General features: G+C 40.8%; 1 protein-coding gene across 1 annotated transcript; it reads left to right on the top strand.

The window, feature by feature from the left end:
- The first annotated feature begins 14,098 nt into the window (after nt 1-14,098).
- Nucleotides 14,099-21,473, top strand: RBBP7 (RB binding protein 7, chromatin remodeling factor). The gene is made up of 12 exons (XM_088532718.1): nt 14,099-14,139; nt 14,371-14,515; nt 15,987-16,129; nt 16,511-16,684; nt 16,968-17,083; nt 17,761-17,921; nt 18,323-18,449; nt 18,543-18,620; nt 19,216-19,292; nt 19,685-19,742; nt 20,445-20,555; nt 21,380-21,473. The coding sequence occupies exons 1-12, from the start codon at nt 14,124-14,126 to the stop codon at nt 21,446-21,448; spliced, it is 1,275 nt and encodes a 424-aa protein (XP_088388844.1). The 5' UTR covers nt 14,099-14,123; the 3' UTR covers nt 21,449-21,473.
- The last annotated feature ends 320 nt before the right edge of the window (nt 21,474-21,793 follow it).

Raw genomic sequence — 21,793 nt, 5'->3', positions numbered from 1 at the left:
ATTATGCACTTCATAAATTACACAGGGAGAAAAGAGAGCACTATATTCATAGCAGAGAATGATCCTGAATTGCTGGCTGAAGAGGTTCAGGTATCAGGGTATCTATGAACAAATAAAAAGGGGAGTTTTGGGAATGAAATTGAGAGGAAAAACTACAGTGAGATACCTCCTGCCAACCTGCCAACCTGCCAACCAGTCTGTATGATAATTTGCTGGGAATGGCTCTTCAGAAGGACTCCATGTGGGGACAAGCCCCATCACAGAATTAGGAGTTCCTCGCCAGTGTTGTATTACTCACTGGCAAAGTCTATTAAACTAATTCAGAAAAAAAAAAAAAAAGGTGATTCTACACATCATTTCAAAATAATCCTGTGTCAACAGAACCTTTGGGGAGAGGACATAAAATCCCCCTTAGCAAATATAGCAAATAGTTTCCAATACTCAGTCAACTGTTTTGAATTTATAGAAAGCTTGACTAGTGAAGGCACTGAGTAAAACACAATATGTGTCCATGTTGCAGTCAATATGTGACTGCAGCTTGTTGTGACAGTCTGGAGTTACTTTCTGACTAAATTATTTGAGAAATCTGTTGTTTACCTAGATTCCTAAACTGTCTTTGCTGTCTCTGCTGACCTAGATGTCGACATTCTCTGTACACTATCTAGTCAGCTTTAAGCTATCTACAATACATCTACTTAAGCTATATTTATGCCTTTGCCTTCAGGGTAGAAATGCCATGAACTACATCACCTGACCATGCTCTTGAAAGAAATGTAAATACTGTGACTATAGCACCACTCTAAAATTCCACTGTTTTTTTTTTTTACCTTGTTTCCACCGTTGAAAGCGTGTGCTTGTGCATATTGCAACCACCTACAGCCTTCTAGGCAAATCTGTTGTGTTGTAGAGTGACCTCCACTATCTACAAGCCGCACAGCTGTTTCACACTGGCCAGCTGTTGGCCAGTCTTGGTTATATCTCCCTACTTGCAGGCACTTTTGACGTCCACCACTGATATCTTCCACCCAGTAAAGAATTTTGCTCCCAGTGATTCAACTGCACCATTGCCAGCAGCTTTCTTATGGCCAGTGCTGCCAAGAGAAGTCTCGGAAGCAAGGATGATTGCTGTGATACCTAGCGCAGTGCCAGCAGCTGGCAAGGCTGTCTACAAATACAGCTCTTAGTACCACTGCTGTGCTAAGACAGGGTGGAAAACCTCCTGCAGCTTCCTTGGTACAAGCCTGAGTGCAGAGTCATTCCTCGGGTTTTCAGCTCATCTTGTCCAAGCAGAGAACAGCAGGGGAGGTGCTGTCTGGCAATGTTCCCACTCCACAGATACAGCAGAAGATAACTGCAATTTTTTCCGGGGAGTTTTCCTCCTCCATTTTATTGTAAATTTTATATGGTGTGTATACAACGCTGAATAGGAAAATGGGAAGTACAGCAACTATTTTTTTTTTCTTTTCTCAAGCTCAGAAAATTCATTTGGTCTAATGCCAATGTATTTAAGGTGTGTAATGGTTTTTGTTTTGCCAGTTCTAATTTATTGAATACAATGGAGACCTTTACACATTCCTTTATCTCTTATTGAGAATGGTTGATAACTTATGGAAGAAGAAATACCACCTGTTAAATTTTGCAATTAGTGGACATCTAACCTTGCATTCTTCAGCACTGATTTTCTATATCAACACTTTGAAAGCTGAATTTGAAGGCACAAGCAAAATGATATTTCTGTTTCTGATGCAGTAGAAACCTTAAATCTTCTCATGAGTGACTGACAGCCATACTGCTGGAATGAATGTGAGCAAGCAGACTATCTGTACTAAACACTCTTATCAGCTCTTCCAAGAGATTTATAAATGACAAAACAAAGTGGTGCTACAATAACTACTGTGTCAGCAACCTAGAATTTTAAAGCTCATGTGCTTTTTCACTAAAGAAACAGTTGCAGTGATTTAAGATGTTACCAGTCCTTGCTCTCCCCTTCTCCCCCAGCTTTTTGAAAGTAATTCTCAAGTGCTCCTAAGCCACAGTCATAGTAACTCTGGAAACTTCCCATAACTGCCTGTCACAGCAGTTTAAGTTTAACTACTAGACTACTAGATTTCACATGAAAGTGGCTGAAGGACCATTCTGCTTTGCTGATTCAGCAGAGGAAGACGTGAAGAATGTGGTTGTGTTCACCTCTGGCAGAAGGCCACGAAGAGCTGGGTGGTAACAATTTAAACTGTTGCAGCTTTTTATTATTATTATTATTAACTGAGTGTGTATCTAAGACTAAAATTAGAATTTTACAAAACTGAAGAGAATGAATCTGGAGTTAATCTCTGCAGATGATCATCAAGTTAATTACTGCAACATTTTTTTTTAACAACTATGTAATTTTAGGGACTACTAACTTGTTACAAGCTATTTTAATAAACCTAATCAAATAAACCAATTGCTTGTAAGAGGCATGAAAGGAAACTATTCCCTTTGGCTGTGCAGTTCTCCATTATTGGCTGGATGCATTTACTACTGAGTAGAGACAGAGCCCAGCTAGATGGACTCAAGCCAGGATGACAAATTCCATATTCCAGATGGAAAAAATATTTTCCACCAGACCAAAGCAGAGAAATACACAAACAAATGAATGATTATCTTTCAAAGACAGATCTCACTCCTATAGAAGATTCCAGTCTTGAGACTACAACTTGCTGAAGTTTGAACTGAATATTCTTTACTTTCAAAGAAAATGAGTTCGGTTTTGTGCTTGTCAATAACTTACAATAACTGTGAAAATGTCAAAACCTGATGTGCCTAATGCTAAGAGAAAATAGTAAAGGACAAATTTTAAAAGGTCATTTTCAAAATATTTCCACATGTACTAAGAATGGACAATACTTGACAAAATGTTTGAAAGGTTTGATTTTAATTTGCCACTGACCTAACATGTTAGATATCACTCTGCACTACTGCATGTTGCAGCAATAAGAAACAGCTGAGTGAAACACGTAAATAATTGAAAGACTATGTTAATCATCATTAAAGTATTTTTGTACCCTAAGTGACTTGCTGAAAGAACTTTGAGCTTGAATGCTTGTCTGCTTTTTCTAGTTACACAAAGTTAGTTTTTTTTAGTTTTTGTTAGTATAAGCTTTCTATCTGTCAAAGAATGTAAGTAATTCCTCGATGTTTTCTGTGTGATAGTGAGGGAAACACTGATTTGGAAAACAGGAATAGTAGCCTTGGGTCAAAGGAAAGTGTCCTGCAGTGTGAAATGATCTACAGTTGACTTCACTGCAGAGTGAAAATCATTTATACTCAAATGATGTCCCCTTGGGGTAGCGCACTTTAAAACATTAGCACGCAACACCGAGATTTCTGAGGGGCTACTCCAGCATTCTCAGCACTCCACGAGATGAGATGTGCTGCAGGTCTCCTTACAGTGAATGGTAAGAACACTGGTTTGTCATTTTGATATGTGGAGATATGTAACAGAGATACTGAGATTCATACAGATGGAAACGTGTATGTTAAAGCCTCCCAAGAAACACTGTAGCAAGGTGACAAAGCTACCTCGTGGGGGAAGTGCCATTCCTCTTCCTGTTATGTTAACATTAAGGCAGACCGTAATCGTAAAGATAAGAAAAATGAAGAAGCAAATAGAATGGGCAGCAGCCTTATTAAAGATTGATGATGGATGAAGTAAGCAAGTTTCTGAGGCAAGTATCATCTCATAATAATAGTTGACTCCTAAATAAAAAAAAACTAAACAAAACAAAAACCTCCATACTAAGTTCATTGTCATCAATCAAGAGGAACCCTACAGATGTAGTGAAGACCTGACAGGGACAGAGATGATACTGTTACAGGATACGCTAGCTATCCATTTTTCTGATGTAGTCTATATTTAAGATGAAAAATAGCCCCTGATTTTAGCTCATGGGAAGTATAAATCTCACATTTTTAAGTAAGTTGTTTGTTTCATTTTTCTCTGCTTTTTCAAAACAAGAAGCAACTTCATCTGGATATAATTCATCTGAATGTTCCTAAATAAAAGAACACCCCTCAGCTTTTAATGAAAGATAGCAGAGGGTAGGGAGTGTATGGAGGTATCAGAGGCCCCTTTCCAGAAGCACAGACAGAAGAGTCCTCACCCAAAGGGAAATTGAAAGGAAGTAGAAGACAGAGAGGGAATGAATCAGCTGCATCAGCTGTAGACAGTCTAACAGACAGCACATGGAGTGGATATTGTTCCCTTGAACATGAAACCCCCAGCACTGCTGCCACCACTGCAGTGCCAATCACAGCCTTTGCTGGCCTCAAAGGCACTACTGAGAAAGAAGCTTAGGAAAAATGTACCGATCATTTCCTACCTCATCTTTCTGCTACACAATAGGGTCCTGCTTTCCTACCTCTACTTCCTAGCCTAAAACCTGTTAGGAAGCATTGCTATCTTTCATCGTACAATATTGTGTTTTGGTTTATTTACTCGGTTTTCCTTTCTGTTAAGTAGAATGGCTCAAAATTTGTCTCTAACTCTGTTCTCATTGTTCTTCCTTCACTAAACAAACTGTAACCCAGCACATCATAAGAGATGGTGTCTCTTAGCTTTGGGACCTGTGTTCCTCCATACCCTTTTGCTTTAGTTTTCGCAAGTGCTTCCTCTTGAGAAGTGGGCAATCTAGGTGTAAACCAGTCAGCACACAGGCAAAACCAGATGTCTTCACACCTTTAAAAAATATATCAGGAAATACGGCCAACTTCCCACTTCTGCAGAACTGTGCAGCACTTGCTGCAAAATTGGTTAGTTTTGTCTACACTCAGCTGCAGCTGCAAATACAGTCTGAGCACTTAAAGCCTTCATTTCCCCATGAGAATAGGACTTTTCCAGTTTGCATATGCCACAACCCTTATGTGTATTTTAACATTACTTTAGGAAACAAACCAAATGTTAGTTGTTATGCTGATGGGTAAGTATATTCACTAACACCCATTTGTGAGGAGTCCTCTTTCTTTTCTCTTGGAATGTTGTGCTAAAAAGGGTTGGGGACTTTTTTTTTTTGCTTTTAATCCAAATTCATTTTCTTTGTTAGAGCTTCTTAAGTGATCTGCTTAAAGGGGCTCAGGTTCCCTGCTCATTGGCAGTCTGTGCCTTACACAGAAAAGATCACCTGGGTAACAGGCACAACCCAGGTCCTGATGAATTCTGAACTCAAAGAAATGAGAGCTCTAAATAGGACTGCACCTTCCTCCGTGGCAGCATCTCCCCAACCAGATAATTACCCAGCTTGTAGAATGTAAGTGGGAGCAGCTGATCCCTTGTAGCTTGCATTTCTCTGAAGCAGTGCCTTCTATAGCACTTCTTTAGGCTTCCTGAAAGCTGCTGTTTTCCAGAAAAAAAAAAAAAAAAAAGTGAGCTGATGTCTGAAATACAAATGGCAATAAACAAAATAAAAAAGCATATCAGCATGTGCTGTTCCCCAACCCACTCCAAACACATCTTTATGTAGGCTTATGCTTATATTGGTATTGGCAACACATTTAATGCCACTATCTGTTGCTTAGGAGAAAAAAAAAACACTCAAAACACACTTTGATGATTCTATTCTATTAAAGAACTTCTGTTGCCTTCGTGCATTCCTTTTAAGAATGCACTAAACAGCATGACTGACACCTGTAACAGTGTTTTGCTATTCTTTTATCCTTTATTAGGAGAAAGGTTTTATACTTTAGTGTTTTAGCATGATTTTTTTTCTTTCATGCCTTTTCTTTCATTGTTTCTTAATGCCTATATTGCTATTTATTTATATTATATTACAGAGGTTTTGTTGAAGAAGTGCGCCTGGGATTTGAGGTGACAAGTGGTGAAATTTATTGCAGTCCTTAGTTCTTGCAGGAGTAAATTCCCAATGTAATGGATTATTATGAGACCATGCTTTCTATGACATTTTAAATATATTTAAGCCTTCAAACAGAACACTAAAGGAAAGACTGTGAGCAGCTATATTAATCCAATAAAATTCTGAGGGAAGAACTAGGTTTCATCTGTCTGGAGGCCTCCTTTTCCCTGTGCCTGCTTGTGAGAGTGTGCTGTTACCCCTCTTAACATGTGGCACATCCTTCCCTTTTCCCCCTTTTCCCTGCATATTCAGAGACAGGAAAATGTTTGCACATCTCTGACTTCCACCTTTTCTCTTTGTGTTCTGCGTTTTATCAGAACATTATTCTTCTAAGCCATTCTCTAGGACCTGGAAATGTGCTAAGCCTTAATAACACACATGCAGAGCTTCACATACAGACCAAGAGTATACTGCCCCTAGATACATCCATTGCGGAGCCAAATAAAGTAAGTGGGGAGGAGTGACTGATAGATGACTCTGTGGCTACACATGGAATAAGAGGAAGAGCGTTTCCAAATGTTTCTGTTAAAACATGTAACATATTTTTAAAATTTCTAACATTTCAAGCAGAAATCCCAAGACATAATTTCTGATTTTTAACAAGGGTTTTCCATATTAATTTATGCCATTACCAAAATGCTGATGAACAGGCATTTGAAATATCTTCAATATATCATTTACAAGATTGTGTATATTTTTTACTATGAACTATCTGTAGTTTGTGTCTGTATAACTGTCACTAGCAGTTGGAGCATCTTTACGATCTATTTTCATCCAAAAGGAATCCAGTTCATGTGCTCTGAAGCCACTCTGTGCTGTAAACCCAGGTGTGGGAAGTGGGGACAACCAGAAGGTTTGCTTGAAAATGCACACCTGATCCAAACTAAAACATGAATTTTAACCCTAGAAGACTAAAAAAAACGAGGATACTAAATAAAAATAAAAGTTATGGTCTGCAAACTCATCTACTCTTTTTTTCTACTGCTACTTGTTTTTTCTTCATATATTATTTTTGCTATCATGGAAGTTGCAACCATGATAAAAAACACTTATTTTGCTCAGCAATAACTGTCTCCTTGGACAGTCTCATTTTCCTGTATCCAACTGTTTTCTCCTCAGAATCTAAGGTCTTCAGGTCAACAGCTGACTTCTTCCTGTGGTGTTTGCTGAGCACCGACAGAATCAGATTCTGATCTGATTCTGAAATGGTTGTGGTATGCAGATGTAATCATAACACACAATTAATAAAACCATCCTGATATCCAGCTAACTGCATGTCAGTCGATGCTCCCATAAACAACTCTCCTTAATTTCTCACATGTGCAAACTTTTTAAAAAGTCAAATATAGCCAAAATCAACTTCTCATGCAGAAATACATTATCATGTGTTCTGTACTTGCCTTCCTAAATCTCAATGAGAATCGGATCCTGCATAAGAAAGAGAGCACAGATGCTCTCTTTCCAAATGTATTCAGAGCAGGCAGCTAGAAACTTGAGCCAGGATTAGAATTCAGCAGTTCTTAAGTTATTTTGGCCAAGACAATTAGAGCCTGCATACATTACATTTCCAGCTGTATAGTGAAATAGTTCAAATATGTAAGCTTAGACTATTTTCTAAATCTTCCTGTGTTAGAGATTTCCTCAACTGATGCTCAGCCTCAGATACCATTTAAAGAGTTTCTCTGCAGCATCTCAAATCTCAAGTTGCTTTTGAAAGTCAAGCTTTATTTAATTTGACCCAATTGTGCTGCCTTCCAGCAAAACTGTCATTTTGCTAAAACTTTTTTTTTCTTTAAGGAAATTCCTTACATAATATTTAAAAGTATGTCAAATAAGGTCTTGACCGTATCCCATGATACTGGGAGTCCCTGTTCTCATAGTTAGCTCCCACTAAAGTCCTACCAATATACCCCAATTTACTCCCATGCCAGCAAATGAAATCATATGAATAGGGTTTTCATCTGCTTTCTCAGTTTCCTCATCTGCAGAAGATGCACAGAGATGATTAGGTGACTACAGCTTCTCTCTCATGAGAAACATCTGAAAGGGCTGGGCCTGTTTAGCCTGGAGAAGAGAACACTGAGGGGGATCTGATCAGTAGCTACAACCATCTGAAGGGAGGATGTGAAGAGGATGAAGCCAGACTCCTCTCAGGAGTACTCGGTGATAGGATGTATTATTTTGGACTTAGTGCTATGGTAATGGCCCCAGGTTGAGAATTCTGTGCCCTTGGGCAGGGGATGGAGGAGGCCCCAGGTGAGGCTAAGGTCAGGGTGAGCAAGTTCTCTTGGTGCCCTTTGGGCTCTGACTCAAACTCAGCTTCTTAGGAAGAAATGAACCACGAGAAACACACTGGGTTTTCGTTAGATGGGCTCCAAACTGCATGAGAAAGAAAGAGAACAAAAAGTGTGCAAATCAGTGCTACTGTTCAAGATCTTCTGCAATGGCAGGCCACAGATTATGTGAGATTTACACTATAGTGGTAATAATCTCTAGAGAAAAAAAAATAATAATGGATGGACAGTAGGGAAAAGGACACAGTCACTAAGGCCTCCCTGGCCAGTGAAAGGTTGTTGCTGGTTGTACTTGTGATGTCACTGTGGCGTCTGTGCCTCTTTGGGCAAAGTGAGGCCAATGCCCCTGGCTGTGCTTGTGACGTCACTGTGGCCTCTGTGGCTCATTGGGTAGTTTGAAATCAAAGCTGCCGGCTGTGCTTGTGACATCTCTGTGCTCTCTGTGCCTCATTGGGCACAGGGAGGCCAGTGCAGCTGGCTGTGCCTGCGACATCACCGTGTCCTCTGTGGCTCACTGGGTAGTTTGAAATCAAAGCTGCTGGCTGTGCTTGTGACGTCACTGCTTCCTCTGTGCTTAATTTGGCCACATGAGATTGATGCTGAGGGTTGTTCTTGTGATGACACTATGACCTCTGTGCCTCACTGGGCTGTGTGCGACCGAGAGTGGTGGCTGTGCTTGTGACCTCCCTATGGCCTCTGTTCCTCATTGGACAGTGTGAAGACAGTGCTGCTAGGGGTGCTTCTGACGTCACTATTGCCTCTGTACCTCATATGGCAATTTGAGGGCAATGCTGTCAGCTGTGCTTGTGACGTCACCATGGTCTCTGTGCCTCATGGGCCATTGTGAGGCAAAGCTTCCCGGTGTGTTTGTGATGTTGCCACGGCGTCTGTGTCTCATTGGGCAGCGTGAGGCCAATGCTGGCAGCTGTGCTTGTGACATCATTAGGGCCTCTGTGCCTCATTGGGCAATAGGAAGCCAACGCTGCCAGCTGTGTTTCTGATGTCACTCTGTCCTCTGTGGCTCACTGAGCAGCACGAAGGCAATGGTGCCAGCTGTGCTTGTGACAACACTATGGCCTCTGTGCTACATTGACCGGTGTCTGGGCGGTGCTGCCGGCTGTGGTCGTGATGTCACTGTGGCCTCTGTGCCTCATTGGGTGCTGGGGTTAGACTGGAGAAGAGGAGGCACAGGGGAGACCTTGTCCCTATCTGGTAGGTGGCTGTAGTGGGGCAGAGTTTGATCTGCTCTCCAGAATAACTTTTGAAAATAGGACAAGAGGAAATGGCCTCAAGTTGCACCAGGGAAGGTTCAGGTTAGACCTTAGGAAGAATTTCTACACGGGAAGAGTGGTGAAGCATTGGAACAGGCTGCCCAGGGAAGTGTTGAAGTGACACTCCCTGGCAATGTTCAAGAAATGCATAGATGAAGCACTTAGGGACCTGGTTTAGCAGGCATGGTGTTAAACAGCTTATGGTTGGACTTGGTGATCTTGAAGGTCTTTTCCAACAATAATGATTCTATAATTCTATGATGGATGTTTGCATCAATTTATCTGAGGCATGCTTTTCTTATCTGCATATTTGAGGAAAATGATGCTTTATTCCAAGCAAACCACCAAGACTGTGTACTGACAATAAACACATTAGAGAAAACTAAGTGCCGCAGCTGCTCTTTTACTTTTTCAGTGCTCACTTTTGAGTTTTTGCACAGATTTGATTGTCTTTAAACAATTTTCTAATTGAGATAGTCAGTAGATGCGGTATACCTGTATCAACTTACTGGTTTGAACATTCATCTGCTCCACATAATGTATAAGCTGTGTCAGCAAGACAGCATTTCTTTTTGGAGTAATAAATCAGCACATATGTTGAAGCTGAAAATGACTAAGTGCAGATAATTCCTCTCAAGTATATCTGGTCACTTGACACATGATGCAGCACATACGATCAAGAATGTACAAGACTTTTTTCTTTTTTTACCGAAATGAAAATACAGTATTTCATACTCAGTTTTGAGAGAAGTATATTTTAATAAAATGTAGCTTATGATTCAAGTCACTGTTGTACCTCACAACTAATTTGTGATCCATTTTACACATACAGAATGTGAAGAACAATGGCCTTCAATAATTATTTCCATTACAAAGTGCTGGAATCAAAGAACATGCTTTAAATGTTTGGACCCCGATATGAATGATGTTGATGAATTGCAAATAGCCAACCTTAAGTGGCTGATAGGCATTCTTTGATAGTTGTAATGTTTGTAAACTGCCTTTTCCATGGCAATCCTGGTGGGTGAAAAACATTTAATTGTAGGATTATTGGTGTTCTTGCATATAAATTAAAAGAAAATTTGGCTGTGTGCAAGTATAAAGAAGGTGAAGACAATCACACAGGTCACCTACAGACCCCCCTGATAAACAGGTGCAAAAGATTTTGTTCATCAAAACTGGTAGTGCTCTTCACAGCCCACTAAAATGCAACTTGACTTGCAGAGTCTATATTGAGTCTTCCAAAATTGGCCATGGGGAGAATGCCTCTCTTAATTCACAGTTTAATCAAGCCCTACATGACATCATTGAAGGACAATTTGCTTACCATTCTCCAAAATAAATCACACTTTGCCAACCATATTCCAGGCAACCATTGCCAAAACAACACTGCTGTTTAAGTGAAACACACACACAATATCCCACCCCAACGCTGAATCTTTCAAGGGGCCACGCAATTAAGCTTGTGAGAGCTAACAGAACTCACTTAGAGCCAAGAATCCTAAAAGAGATTTATTTTGTTCAGTATTGGCATTTTAGCAGATCAACACTCTGTAACAACATGTAGGCTCTGAAAAGCTTAATCTTCGCTCTCCTAGCATTTTAGGAACGCTAGAGCACTTTGTAAGTTTAGACACATACTTGGCAGTAGATATCAAAACAAGTAGTAAGTGTTGCCAAAAGCAAGTTGGTAACTTATCTTGTGTGATCAAGGCCCTAGTCTGTGTTAACATACCCATTAGTGCATTCCTATGCAGCAGATTATTCCGCAGCTTCCAGTTAATTCAACAAAATTCTCCTTTTCAATAATTACATAGCTTTTTAACACATAGCTTTTACACAATTCTGGTTTGTGCAGCCTCAAGAGTTAAATAAATGGCTATTTGGCTTCTTCACCAGAACATTCTTCTTTCAGCGCTCTGGTCTATATAGGAATGGTTTATTACAAACGTTTTTTTTTTGAGGAGCTAGCTGTCTATCTCGGCCTCCTCCAACTCCCGTGCTACAAACTCTGGCTGCTATTTCCAGCCTTGGTGCTCCCCCGCCTCCACTAGACATTTTCTATAACTGGTTTCCTTCTTTGAAAAAACAGGGCCTGGACCTGGGTTGAGCCTGGATGGCTCAGCCCACGAAGAGTTGCTCACAGAGTGAATATGAAAATGCCAGCTCTCACTTGGCTGAGCATTTCCCTCTCCATTGACTGCTGAGCAGAAGGAACTGCACTGCAGAGCTAACTCCAGCCCCTCCTGGGGCTCAGGGCCTTAGCAACACTGGATTCCGCTTCCTGAGTTTCAAACCAAAGCAGTTGGGTGAATGTAGTCTCACTCCTAGCTGCCTTTATTTCTGCTCTTCTGTCTGAAGATGTTATTAGCTGCCCTCAAGATCTCCTCTGGTTAAGGCTATTTTATGAGTCAAGTGCTGTTTACTCAAGCTGATTAGAAAGCAGTTAAATTGAATGGCCTTTAGGTCAGCAGTAGCTGAAAGGAGAGAGAAGAGAAAGGTTGGGTGTGAGATGTATGTTGAAGCCATACACCTATCTCTATGCAACTGTGTCACTGACACAAGAAGCTGTGTCGCTCATCACATAATCAGACGGTACTAAAGACTCTGAGACAACTCTGACATATAAAACTCTTGTAATTCTGCCTGCTACTATGTGAGTGGGAATGCAAGAATGCAATTGCGTTTATTTGCGTGCCTTTATTGCAACTAAAAAATCTGTCAAACAGGTATTTCTTGTAGCAAATAAAACAACATATCGTCAACCCCACTGCTGAAAAGTATTTAGGAGTGGTCTCTGTAAACATTTTTACCTATATTTTCGGGGCTGTAAAATGGGATTAGTATCTCAGTGTGAAGTGTAATTTAGGGCTTATTATTTGAGACACACTAAATAATGCCTACCAGCATTCTTTGCTGTGGCACCTCGGTTTGTTTCGGACATACAGAGTCTGCCTGAAAACCGCAGGATCTCTCCAAGAAATCTCCATTTTACCATCAATGCACATGCACGGACACACACACATGCACCAGGATAGGGTGTGATATGAAGAAAAAAAAAAAAAAGCCGTCTGCAGCCAGACCCTGCTTCTGGTGCAAAGCAGCTCCGGAGATTTCTTCTTTCCCTGCGTGGCTCTGCCCTGCAGCCTGCATGTAGCTGTCTGGTGTCAAGGTAGTGCCACCTCCTGCACAGACTGCTGAAGTACACACTGCAGCCTGGCACTTTGCCCCCTTCTTCGTCCCCTTCTGCTTTTTCCCCTCTAACCCAGCAGTTTCATGAATGTAGCTACCTCTGCATATTTTACATATTATTAATTCCTGCTGAGATTGTGGAGTTTTTTTAGCTTATGCTAAATATGTCAGCTGTCCTTTTCTCTTTTTATGACTAAATTACCATTTCTGATTGGTGAAAGGGATTATCTTGTATTTGGGGCATTTCTGTAGAAAGAGTCCATTAGTTTTTATTTTTCTGTTCCTTGACTGCGCTGGCTTGTTCATGAGAGCTGACAAGTTAAGCCCCGTTAGCAGCTCTTTTCCCCCAATTTCCACTTCCAAGGTACCATCAGTGATTCAACATTCAGCAAGTCTGCCTTAGAGTTGCAGTAACAACAAAAACAACAAGACAAAATAAAAAAAAGAGAGCTATAATAACGTTTTCGTTCTTCATCTACTCCTGAGTGCTGTACAGACCTCAATACTTCCTGGGTTTTGAATTTTTATTTTACCCCTCGCCAAGGAGGAATAGTATTTTGGTACTTTGACCCTCCACAGAGGTGCTGCTGGGAGCGCTTCGCGTTTTGATTTCTGGCAATACTCACATTCGTTCTTCTGCTTATTAAAAGGGAAAGGGGTACAGGGGGGCTGCCAGTACTGCAGGCCGGGCTTCTCCGGGGTACTGTCCAAGCAGCTGAAGTTGATTATTAAATGTGGGGCCTCTGTCTCGCTCACATTGCATCATGCACAACTGCATTATGACAAACGGCTTCTGTAGGGGCTTCTCAGTAGCAAAGACGTCCCTTTTTATATATAAATTTTCTCTTTTCAGCAATTTCCAATTTTTGGTGAACAGATCACGAACATCAAATTCACGCATTTAAAGCACATTCCTCGAGTGTATCGCCACGGCGGGAGCACAGCTCGCCTCAGAGGCTCTGAGGCAGTTTCCACAAAGAGCTGGCGGGGTGCTCTGTAACGCCTTTAAATGCGGTTAAAAAATAAACAAACAGCTAACTCTCACAGCGGCAGCCGCACTGCCAGCGGTTTATTTTACTTAAAGCCCCACCTGGCGGCATAACCGTACTCACACCATTTAACCTCAATAAAAAGTCGCACACTCGTAGGAAGCCCTGGCTCCTCCTCGCCCTCCGCATCTAGTCGCCGGGGGAGCCGCCCGTGGCCAGGAGCAGCCCGGAGCCCCCCGCAATGCCCGCACGGGGATGGGGGCTCCCAACGGTCACCCCCGGCCGTTACGGCCCGCCGGGGGCAGGAGGCGCTGGGCGCGCGCGCAGCCCTCTCGCCCTCCTCATTGGCCAGCGCTGCGGGCGTGCGCGGCGCGGCGCATGCGCGGCGGCGGCGCGAGGCGCGGGCGGGGCGGGGCGGGGCGAGGCGCGGGCGGGGCGGGGGCGGGGCCGCACCACCTCCTCTGCTGCCGCCTCGCGCGCTCGCACAAAATGGCGAGCAAGGAAGGTAGGAGGTTCCTCATCCCCGCATTCCTCTTCATCCCAACGCGGGCTGCGCAGGGCGGCAGCGAGGGAGGAGGGGGGTGGGGGTGACGGTAGCTTTTTCCCTGGTTGCCCCTCACAGAGCTTCCCCCCCACACACACACACACCCTCCCGGTAACGGCCGTAACGGGCGCGCGGCGGACGCGGCGCGCACTGGGCCGTTGGCTCAGCTGCCTCTGGCCGCCCCCCGCGCAGCGCTGGAGGACACGGTGGAGGAGCGCGTCATCAGCGAGGAGTACAAGATCTGGAAGAAGAACACCCCCTTCCTCTACGACCTGGTGATGACGCACGCGCTGGAGTGGCCCAGCCTCACCGTGCAGTGGCTGCCTGACGTGACGAGGTGAGAGAGCTGCCGAGGGGCCGGGACAAACCTGCTTCTTCTGCTCCTCCCCTCTGTGCCCAACGGCCACTGGGTAGCTCGGAAGGTAGAGCCACAAGGGAATAGGACAGAACTCCTCCCTCACTAAGCTTGTAAGAGTTTAACTTATGGCTCTGAAAACCCTTTGGACAGGCGGAAGTTGTAAAGAAGGAGAAAAAAAAAAAAGCTACAAATTAATACTGCAGCGGGCACCCTTAAAATTCATGCAACAATTAGATGAGCCTCTTTCCTCTGTAAAATTCCACTGACATGAGCGGTGTTAACCTCGGTGGTTAGGTGTTCACCTGGTTCTGTGTGCCAGAATGTTTGGGGAAGGTGTAGAGAGATATGAGGTAACTAATCATGGCATGGAAAAAATGACGTGTGGAATTTTTTTGAGGGTATGGAGCCCTTATGAGGAACACTTTTGCTTGCCTCATATTTTGCAGATTGACTTAATATTCAGTTAAAAACGTGATATTTCCAATTATCCAGTGTCAAAATATGTAAGCCATTTAAGGCAAGGACTGTCTCTTTGTATGGCACCTGACATGATGGGACACCTATTCCTGATACAAGTAAGTGCGTGTGCATTGTGTGTGTTATTTATTTATTTAACTTCCCCCTAAAACTGTACAGTGATGCTCTGGAGGAGGTGTAATTAATAATACCTGTGGTGTTATTAATTTGATTGGCGCAAATGATTCCTGTTTATTCTTTGCTTGGGTTCTGACAGCAGAATTAACTTAATGCCTTCAGGAATGCAGAAGTTGCTTGTTTTTGTTCGAGTGTTCTAATTTTTCTTTCACAGGTATATGGCACTGTCTTTCTGACCTTTCACTTATTGCTAAATTATTACTTAACATTGCTCTTAATCATCAAAAGGAACTTAATTATAATTAACTAGAATTTGGGCAATGTTTAAAAATGATGTTCTGAAAACTGTAACAAAATTTCCTATCAATAAGCTTTGACCAATTGGTAATTAATTGATATAGGTTGCTGCTTTTCAATTTAATTAAAAAAAAAAAAGAAACAGAATTGGTTGGTTGTCTTTGGAATTAATACTATGAAATTGCAAGGAAAAATAAAAGTAGAAGATATTAATTTGCCTGTAATTAATGGCCAAACTTTAATTATCCTACTCAAGCAATAGTGCCAGTGTATTTGCATTGTCACTCTAGGCTTGCTGGATGTATCCTTGGCTTTTTTATGTCAGGTAATTCAGCTGACTTGTAAATTGACAGTTGTGTTGTAATAAAGAAAGGGATCTCTTGAATCTTTTTTGTTTGTGTGTGTGTGTGTGTGTGTGCTTGCTTTTGGTGCGTGTGCATTTAGTGTTTTTGTTTCTAAAGAAACAAAAGAAGTTTGGATCTTCAGTATTACTGACACGAACCAAACTTCTGCAACTGAGCATTTTATTTTCATTCTGTGTTTTTATTACTCCAAACAGGCCAGAAGGAAAGGATTATGCTCTGCACTGGCTGGTTTTGGGAACACACACCTCTGATGAGCAGAACCATCTGGTTGTTGCAAGAGTCCAGATTCCCAATGATGATCAGTTTGACACCTCTCAGTGTGACAGTGAGAAAGGAGGTGGGCTCTGCATGCACTCTTAGATGGGGCTCTAACAGATGTCCTATCCGATTGTATTCTCATTTCTTCTTGAGTAGTAAAAATAACATGGCTGGATGCCAGTTTACACTAATTCTACCTTGCTAATCTGTGAGTTGTGCTGAAAACTGACATGCATCTAACTTGAATAGACTACTATTCAAATAGAATTTATTTCAGAGTATTTCAAATATTTAAAGTGTTAATGCTGTGGTGCCACGTGATGCTAGTTTTCCGTAGGCCTTACCATATTGCTCTGTTCAGATGCTTGCCACTGCTTCTTGAAGTGGGGGGAAGCCTGAAGTGCTGTTATTTCAACCCATTTGAAATAATTGACATGATAACCTGACCTTTTTATGACAGAGTTTGGTGGCTTTGGATCTGTGACTGGCAAAATCGAAATGGAGATTAAAATTAACCATGAAGGCGAAGTAAATCGGGCTCGTTACATGCCTCAGAATCCCTCCATCATTGCTACAAAAACACCATCTGCTGATGTGTTGGTATTTGATTACACTAAACATCCTTCAAAACCAGGTTTGTCAAATTCTTTCAAATTCTGCAAAATGTCTCTTGGCATTGAGGAATAAATTTCAATTTGACAGTAATTGGGAGGAGGGATCTGGAATCAGAGTAGAATGGCCCAGTACTTCAATGACTTTAGGTGTCCGTTTGTGTTTGATATCATTACTCAGCATCTCCTACGAGACTGATTGCATAAAACACAATTTCTCCAACTCCAAACAAAGTTCTTTTGAAAATGATGCTTGTATGGATTGATGTGAAGGATTAAGCTACATGAAAGGAATTTTTCTTTCAGAAACGAGTGGAGAGTGCAATCCTGATCTTAGATTAAGAGGGCACCTAAAAGAAGGATATGGCTTATCATGGAACTCCAATCTGAGTGGACATCTTCTGAGTGCATCAGATGACCATGTAAAAATAATTATCTCTTCCTCCCTAAAATATTCTAATTTATGCTATAATAGATAATTGGCATAAAACTGGCTTGCTATAGCTTTTTATTGTTGCTTGGGGAAGCTCTTGTATAGTTTAGCACGGTAATATTTCTTAAGGCTGTAGTCAATTATGTGTAGTTTTGTTTTTGCCTGTAATCAATAACTGTATCATGTTCTGGATTAAGTAAAAACAGAATGGTTTAGGTCTGAGGCCTTAAAATTAGTAAGACTCCCAAAGGTGAATATTAGATTGAACTACAGTTACTTGTTTATGGCATTCCAAGTGAAATGGGAGCTGTGGCAATTGGGGTGCTTTTTGTAAATTACTTTTGTGAGCTGCTTAGAAATAATCTTTGGGCCCTGAACCTACAGAGACTTGATCAAGCAATTCAGCTGTATGCCTGCTTTTGGGTTAGTAGATTTTTTTTTTTTTTTCAAAAACAAATACTGTTTCAGGAATATCTTTTCTGCAAAAAATATACATTGTGTGTGTGTGTGTGTGTGTGTGTGTGTATATATATATATATTGTGTGTGTGTGTGTGTATATATATATACACACACACAAAGGGTGATTTATTTACTTATTCTTTGAAAGATGTCACAATGACACAATTAAAACTTCATTAACAACACAATATGGCTCTTACTTACAGACTGTCTGTTTATGGGATATAAGTGCAGGACCAAAAGAAGGCAAAGTTGTTGATGCGAAAGCCATCTTTACTGGGCATTCTGCAGTTGTAGAAGACGTGGCTTGGCATCTCCTCCATGAATCTCTCTTTGGATCTGTGGCTGATGATCAGAAGCTAATGATGTGAGTTGGGGTTGACCACTCTGGAATACTATAAAAATCTGCACTATGGAATAGTTTAATGGATCTCAAATGTTATCAACGGTAGTAATGCTGCAAGATCTCAGAAATCTGCATAGTAATGTGCCTCTGTTTGAGGGGAGAATAAAATGGAATTAACATGTATTTAAGCTTTGTGATGTGAACTATTAATGTACTTTCTGTGTACAGCAGACACGAGTTCTAACAGTTACTGCTTTAAAAACTGTAGCTTCAAAAACTGTAGCTTCAGACTAGTGTAAGTAATGATAGACATAGGGTGGATCAGGTTAGGACTGGGGGGAACCCTCATCTGAAAAAATATTTGTTTTTTCCTAATTCTTTTGTGTTCTGTCTCCCTCCTCCCCTAACCTTTATCTTGACAGTTGGGACACAAGATCTAATACTACATCCAAGCCAAGTCACTGTGTAGATGCCCACACAGCTGAGGTCAACTGCCTGTCCTTCAATCCTTACAGCGAGTTTATTCTAGCAACTGGTTCTGCTGACAAGGTTTTTACTTTTGTTTACTCTACACTTATGTTTATTCTAGATGGCAGTTCTGCAGACATTATAATATAAACAATTTTTTGTTCCTTCTCTTAGACCGTGGCTTTGTGGGATCTTCGAAACTTAAAACTGAAACTTCATTCTTTTGAGTCTCATAAGGATGAAATTTTTCAGGTGGGTAAGTTTTTCTCATGGCCTTTTACAAAAACTACAAAAATAGTGACTTGGACAAAAACAGGTGGACAGGTGGATTTTTGTGTGGTGACTACCGTTAATAAATAAAATAGACATATTAAATGTGGAACACTGAATTTTGACTCGATAACTATAGACAGGGCCATGTATTTCTACCCAATCCCACTTTACTTTGAAGCAAGTAGTCAACAACTTGCTGTTTTTGTTTTGTTTTGTTTAAAAAAAAAAAAAAAAACACCAGGTGCTTATAGCTACTCAGTAAGACTAGAAGATGTCTCTAAAATGTCCTCCTATAGAGAAGATGTAGGTTCAGACCTACTGCTGAGAACTTTAGTTAGCACTGTACAAGTAAGAGTCACTTTTAGGCACTTAAATTTTGTAACGTTGTAAAAGCCTAAAAGGGGAATGATGTCAGCTGTTCACTTGGAGAAATCTAAAGTGTCCTGCTCCAGCTCTAGGACATCCCTTAATGGAAGAAACTTAACTCCTTGAATTTAGTTGTTGAAAAATAATGGTCAGGATATGCATTAGAAGTCAATAACTGTGCTCCAGTCAAGTTATTGCCTTTCAACAGGTGCATTGGTCCCCTCACAATGAAACAATTCTTGCTTCAAGTGGTACCGATCGTCGGCTTAACATATGGGATCTAAGGTGAACAGCAATTGCTTTCATTTAATATCTATGAACAGAAGGTAATACAGGGCAGCAGGCCTCCTCTGTTTGGTAGACTGCATTTGTGCTATTCTCTAGTTTTGTTTGGTTAGTTAACTTGGACTAGTTTACAAATGAAGATTTTTAGCAGATACTGTTTTCTATTACCTTCAGTAATAAGTGATTCCTGTCTCAAGGTGCTTCAGAAGGAAGTTGCTCTTTCAGCAGCAATAATACCCAGCAATTTATATTCTGTACCTGAGACTTCAAATTCTCTGACAGTGGGAGAAATACAAAAAGCAAATATAGCCAGCCACTATGAAGGACTAGTAAATTATACTGATACGGGATGCAATGCTTCTTATTAAAAGATACACACTACTTTCATGCAGCAAAATTGGAGAAGAGCAGTCTGCAGAGGATGCAGAGGATGGACCTCCTGAACTCCTGGTATGCTTTTGGTTAACCTTGCCATCAGGCTGTTAGTGCAGTCATTTCCCAAGCCTTCTCACCCCCTCAACTATTGATCATTGTTGTAACTAGCAGCAGCTTCTCACTTTGAGGCAGAAGCTCTTTTGGACAGGTGTGAGGATGTGTAAAACTTCCTCAGTGTTGGCCATATGCAGACTTTGATCACGTCAGCACTCCTTTATAATGAAAGCAGGTAAAATCAAGGCCTTTGGTTATTTATGTTCCATTAGACTAGTGAGGTCCTATATAGCTGATGTTACTGTTGTAGGAAGTCAAAGGCTTGGTTTTGTTTCCCTAGGGAAAAGGTTAGAAATGTTTGGCTTATAGTTAACTTCCCCATTCATGTAACTGTATCAGTACTTACATAATTAGGCGAGAAAATAGATTTTCAGGGCTGTACAGCCCTGTGTGAAGTAGCCCCATTTCAAGGATGTCCATCAGCCGTTTCTGTCGTAATGAGCTGTTTCTTTAAATGCTGTCTCAGTGGTGTCTGTAAGTAGTGAATGAATTATATTATTTGGGTATCTTTGCACCTATGTCACAAATGTCTAATAGCAAGCTTTCCGTTTTTGTGAAGTCATTAGTATAAAGAGTTTAACTTATGAATCTTGGATTTAGGCAGACTTTCTCTAGAGATTAAATAGTTCACTGAAGTTGTTTTTCATTTGTTTGCTTTAACAGTTTATTCATGGAGGACACACTGCCAAAATTTCTGACTTTAGTTGGAATCCTAATGAGCCTTGGGTAATCTGTTCTGTATCAGAGGACAACATAATGCAGATATGGCAAATGGTGAGTGTCAAAACAGCTCTTGAGTTGCTCTGAAGCTGATTACATGAATTAAGTCAGGATGGCTTCTCTTTAGAACAGCTTGTGGCTTTCCTAACTGAAAAGAGTCTTTCTTTTATATTTTTTTGTACTATTTGAAAGGAGAGTAGGACTTTCAAAAGAAAATAAAGGCTGAAACAATGCCATTAAATGGATCTGGTAATGTCTAATTATTTTTTTCTCCAAGTCTTAGTTGCTAGTTAATAAGAGTAAATGTGGCGATTCCAAACTTCTGGTGCTACCTAGAACTTGGTTTCTTGTATAACTATTGACTGTAAACTCAGATGCCTGCCCAGAAGCCTTCTACCTCTGCATGTAGCTCATATTACTTTATAGGGATTTGATCAATCATGTTGCAGTGTAAAGACAGAATAAAATACCCTGAAAGTAATTAAAGTCTCATCTTTAGATGAAACTGTACCAGACTTAAATGTATGTCACAGGTTGGTCTTTCCACTTTTAAAGTATCTGTTCTTAAACTTGTCATGAGTATTCAGGCTGGGGTTGAAATAAAACACAAAATCAAGTGTCCATGTTTTTTTTAAAAAAAAAAAAAAAAAAAGAGAGAGAAGGTTGATTCTACTGAAATGAGATAATGCAGGAACACAACTGCTGCAGCAGAGCCCCTGTATGTACATTCCTAAAACTGGCTGCCCTTTAAGGAAAGGACATACTTAAGATGGTGATGATCTCTGTACCTTCCTGGGATTATCATGGTTTTACTGCAGTGAGCATAGAATGTTGTTTAAAAAACGATCTCTCTGTAATGAAGTAATTTGTGTCTTTAGGCAGAAAACATTTACAATGATGAAGAACCGGATATAGCAGCAGCAGAACTGGAAGGTCAAAGAACGTAAATTTTCTTTCTTAAGGAAATACTGGGTGTGGCATAGGAATATAATTTAACTGCTATATACATTAAGAATATTCTTGTTTGGATGTAATGCTTTTTCTGAATGCTTGATTTTTGTCAGGCACAAAAGGCTTGTAGAGCCAAGTTGCAATGGGAGATCCTGGGTTCCTAGGTGCTCTAAGCTATTGTGTACTGTACAGCATTTAGCTTTTAGGGAAGAAAAGGGCTGAATACTTGCATCTAAATCTTTAAATCAACTTAGCTTAGTAGCTTCCTGTAAATAAGACAGCTAAATGCTCACTCTTCTCACAATGAGAGAATAAAAGTTTTCAAATGAAAGTTTTTTTTT

This window comes from Tinamus guttatus, unplaced genomic scaffold (assembly GCF_059628265.1).
Source record: "Tinamus guttatus ecotype Peru unplaced genomic scaffold, ASM5962826v1 Tinamus_guttatus_pri_ptg000470l, whole genome shotgun sequence".
NCBI classification, from domain to species: Eukaryota; Metazoa; Chordata; class Aves; order Tinamiformes; family Tinamidae; genus Tinamus; species Tinamus guttatus.
Note: the sequence above shows the minus strand (reverse complement) of the source record. Positions and strands in the feature narration are given on the sequence as shown.

Coding starts and splice junctions, on each gene's coding strand:
- RBBP7 (XM_088532718.1), top strand. Junction 14,516..15,986: donor TGGCTGCCTGACGTGACGAG/GTGAGAGAGCTG, acceptor TACTCCAAACAG/GCCAGAAGGAAAGGATTATG. Junction 17,084..17,760: donor TGAGTGCATCAGATGACCAT/GTAAAAATAATT, acceptor TCTTACTTACAG/ACTGTCTGTTTATGGGATAT.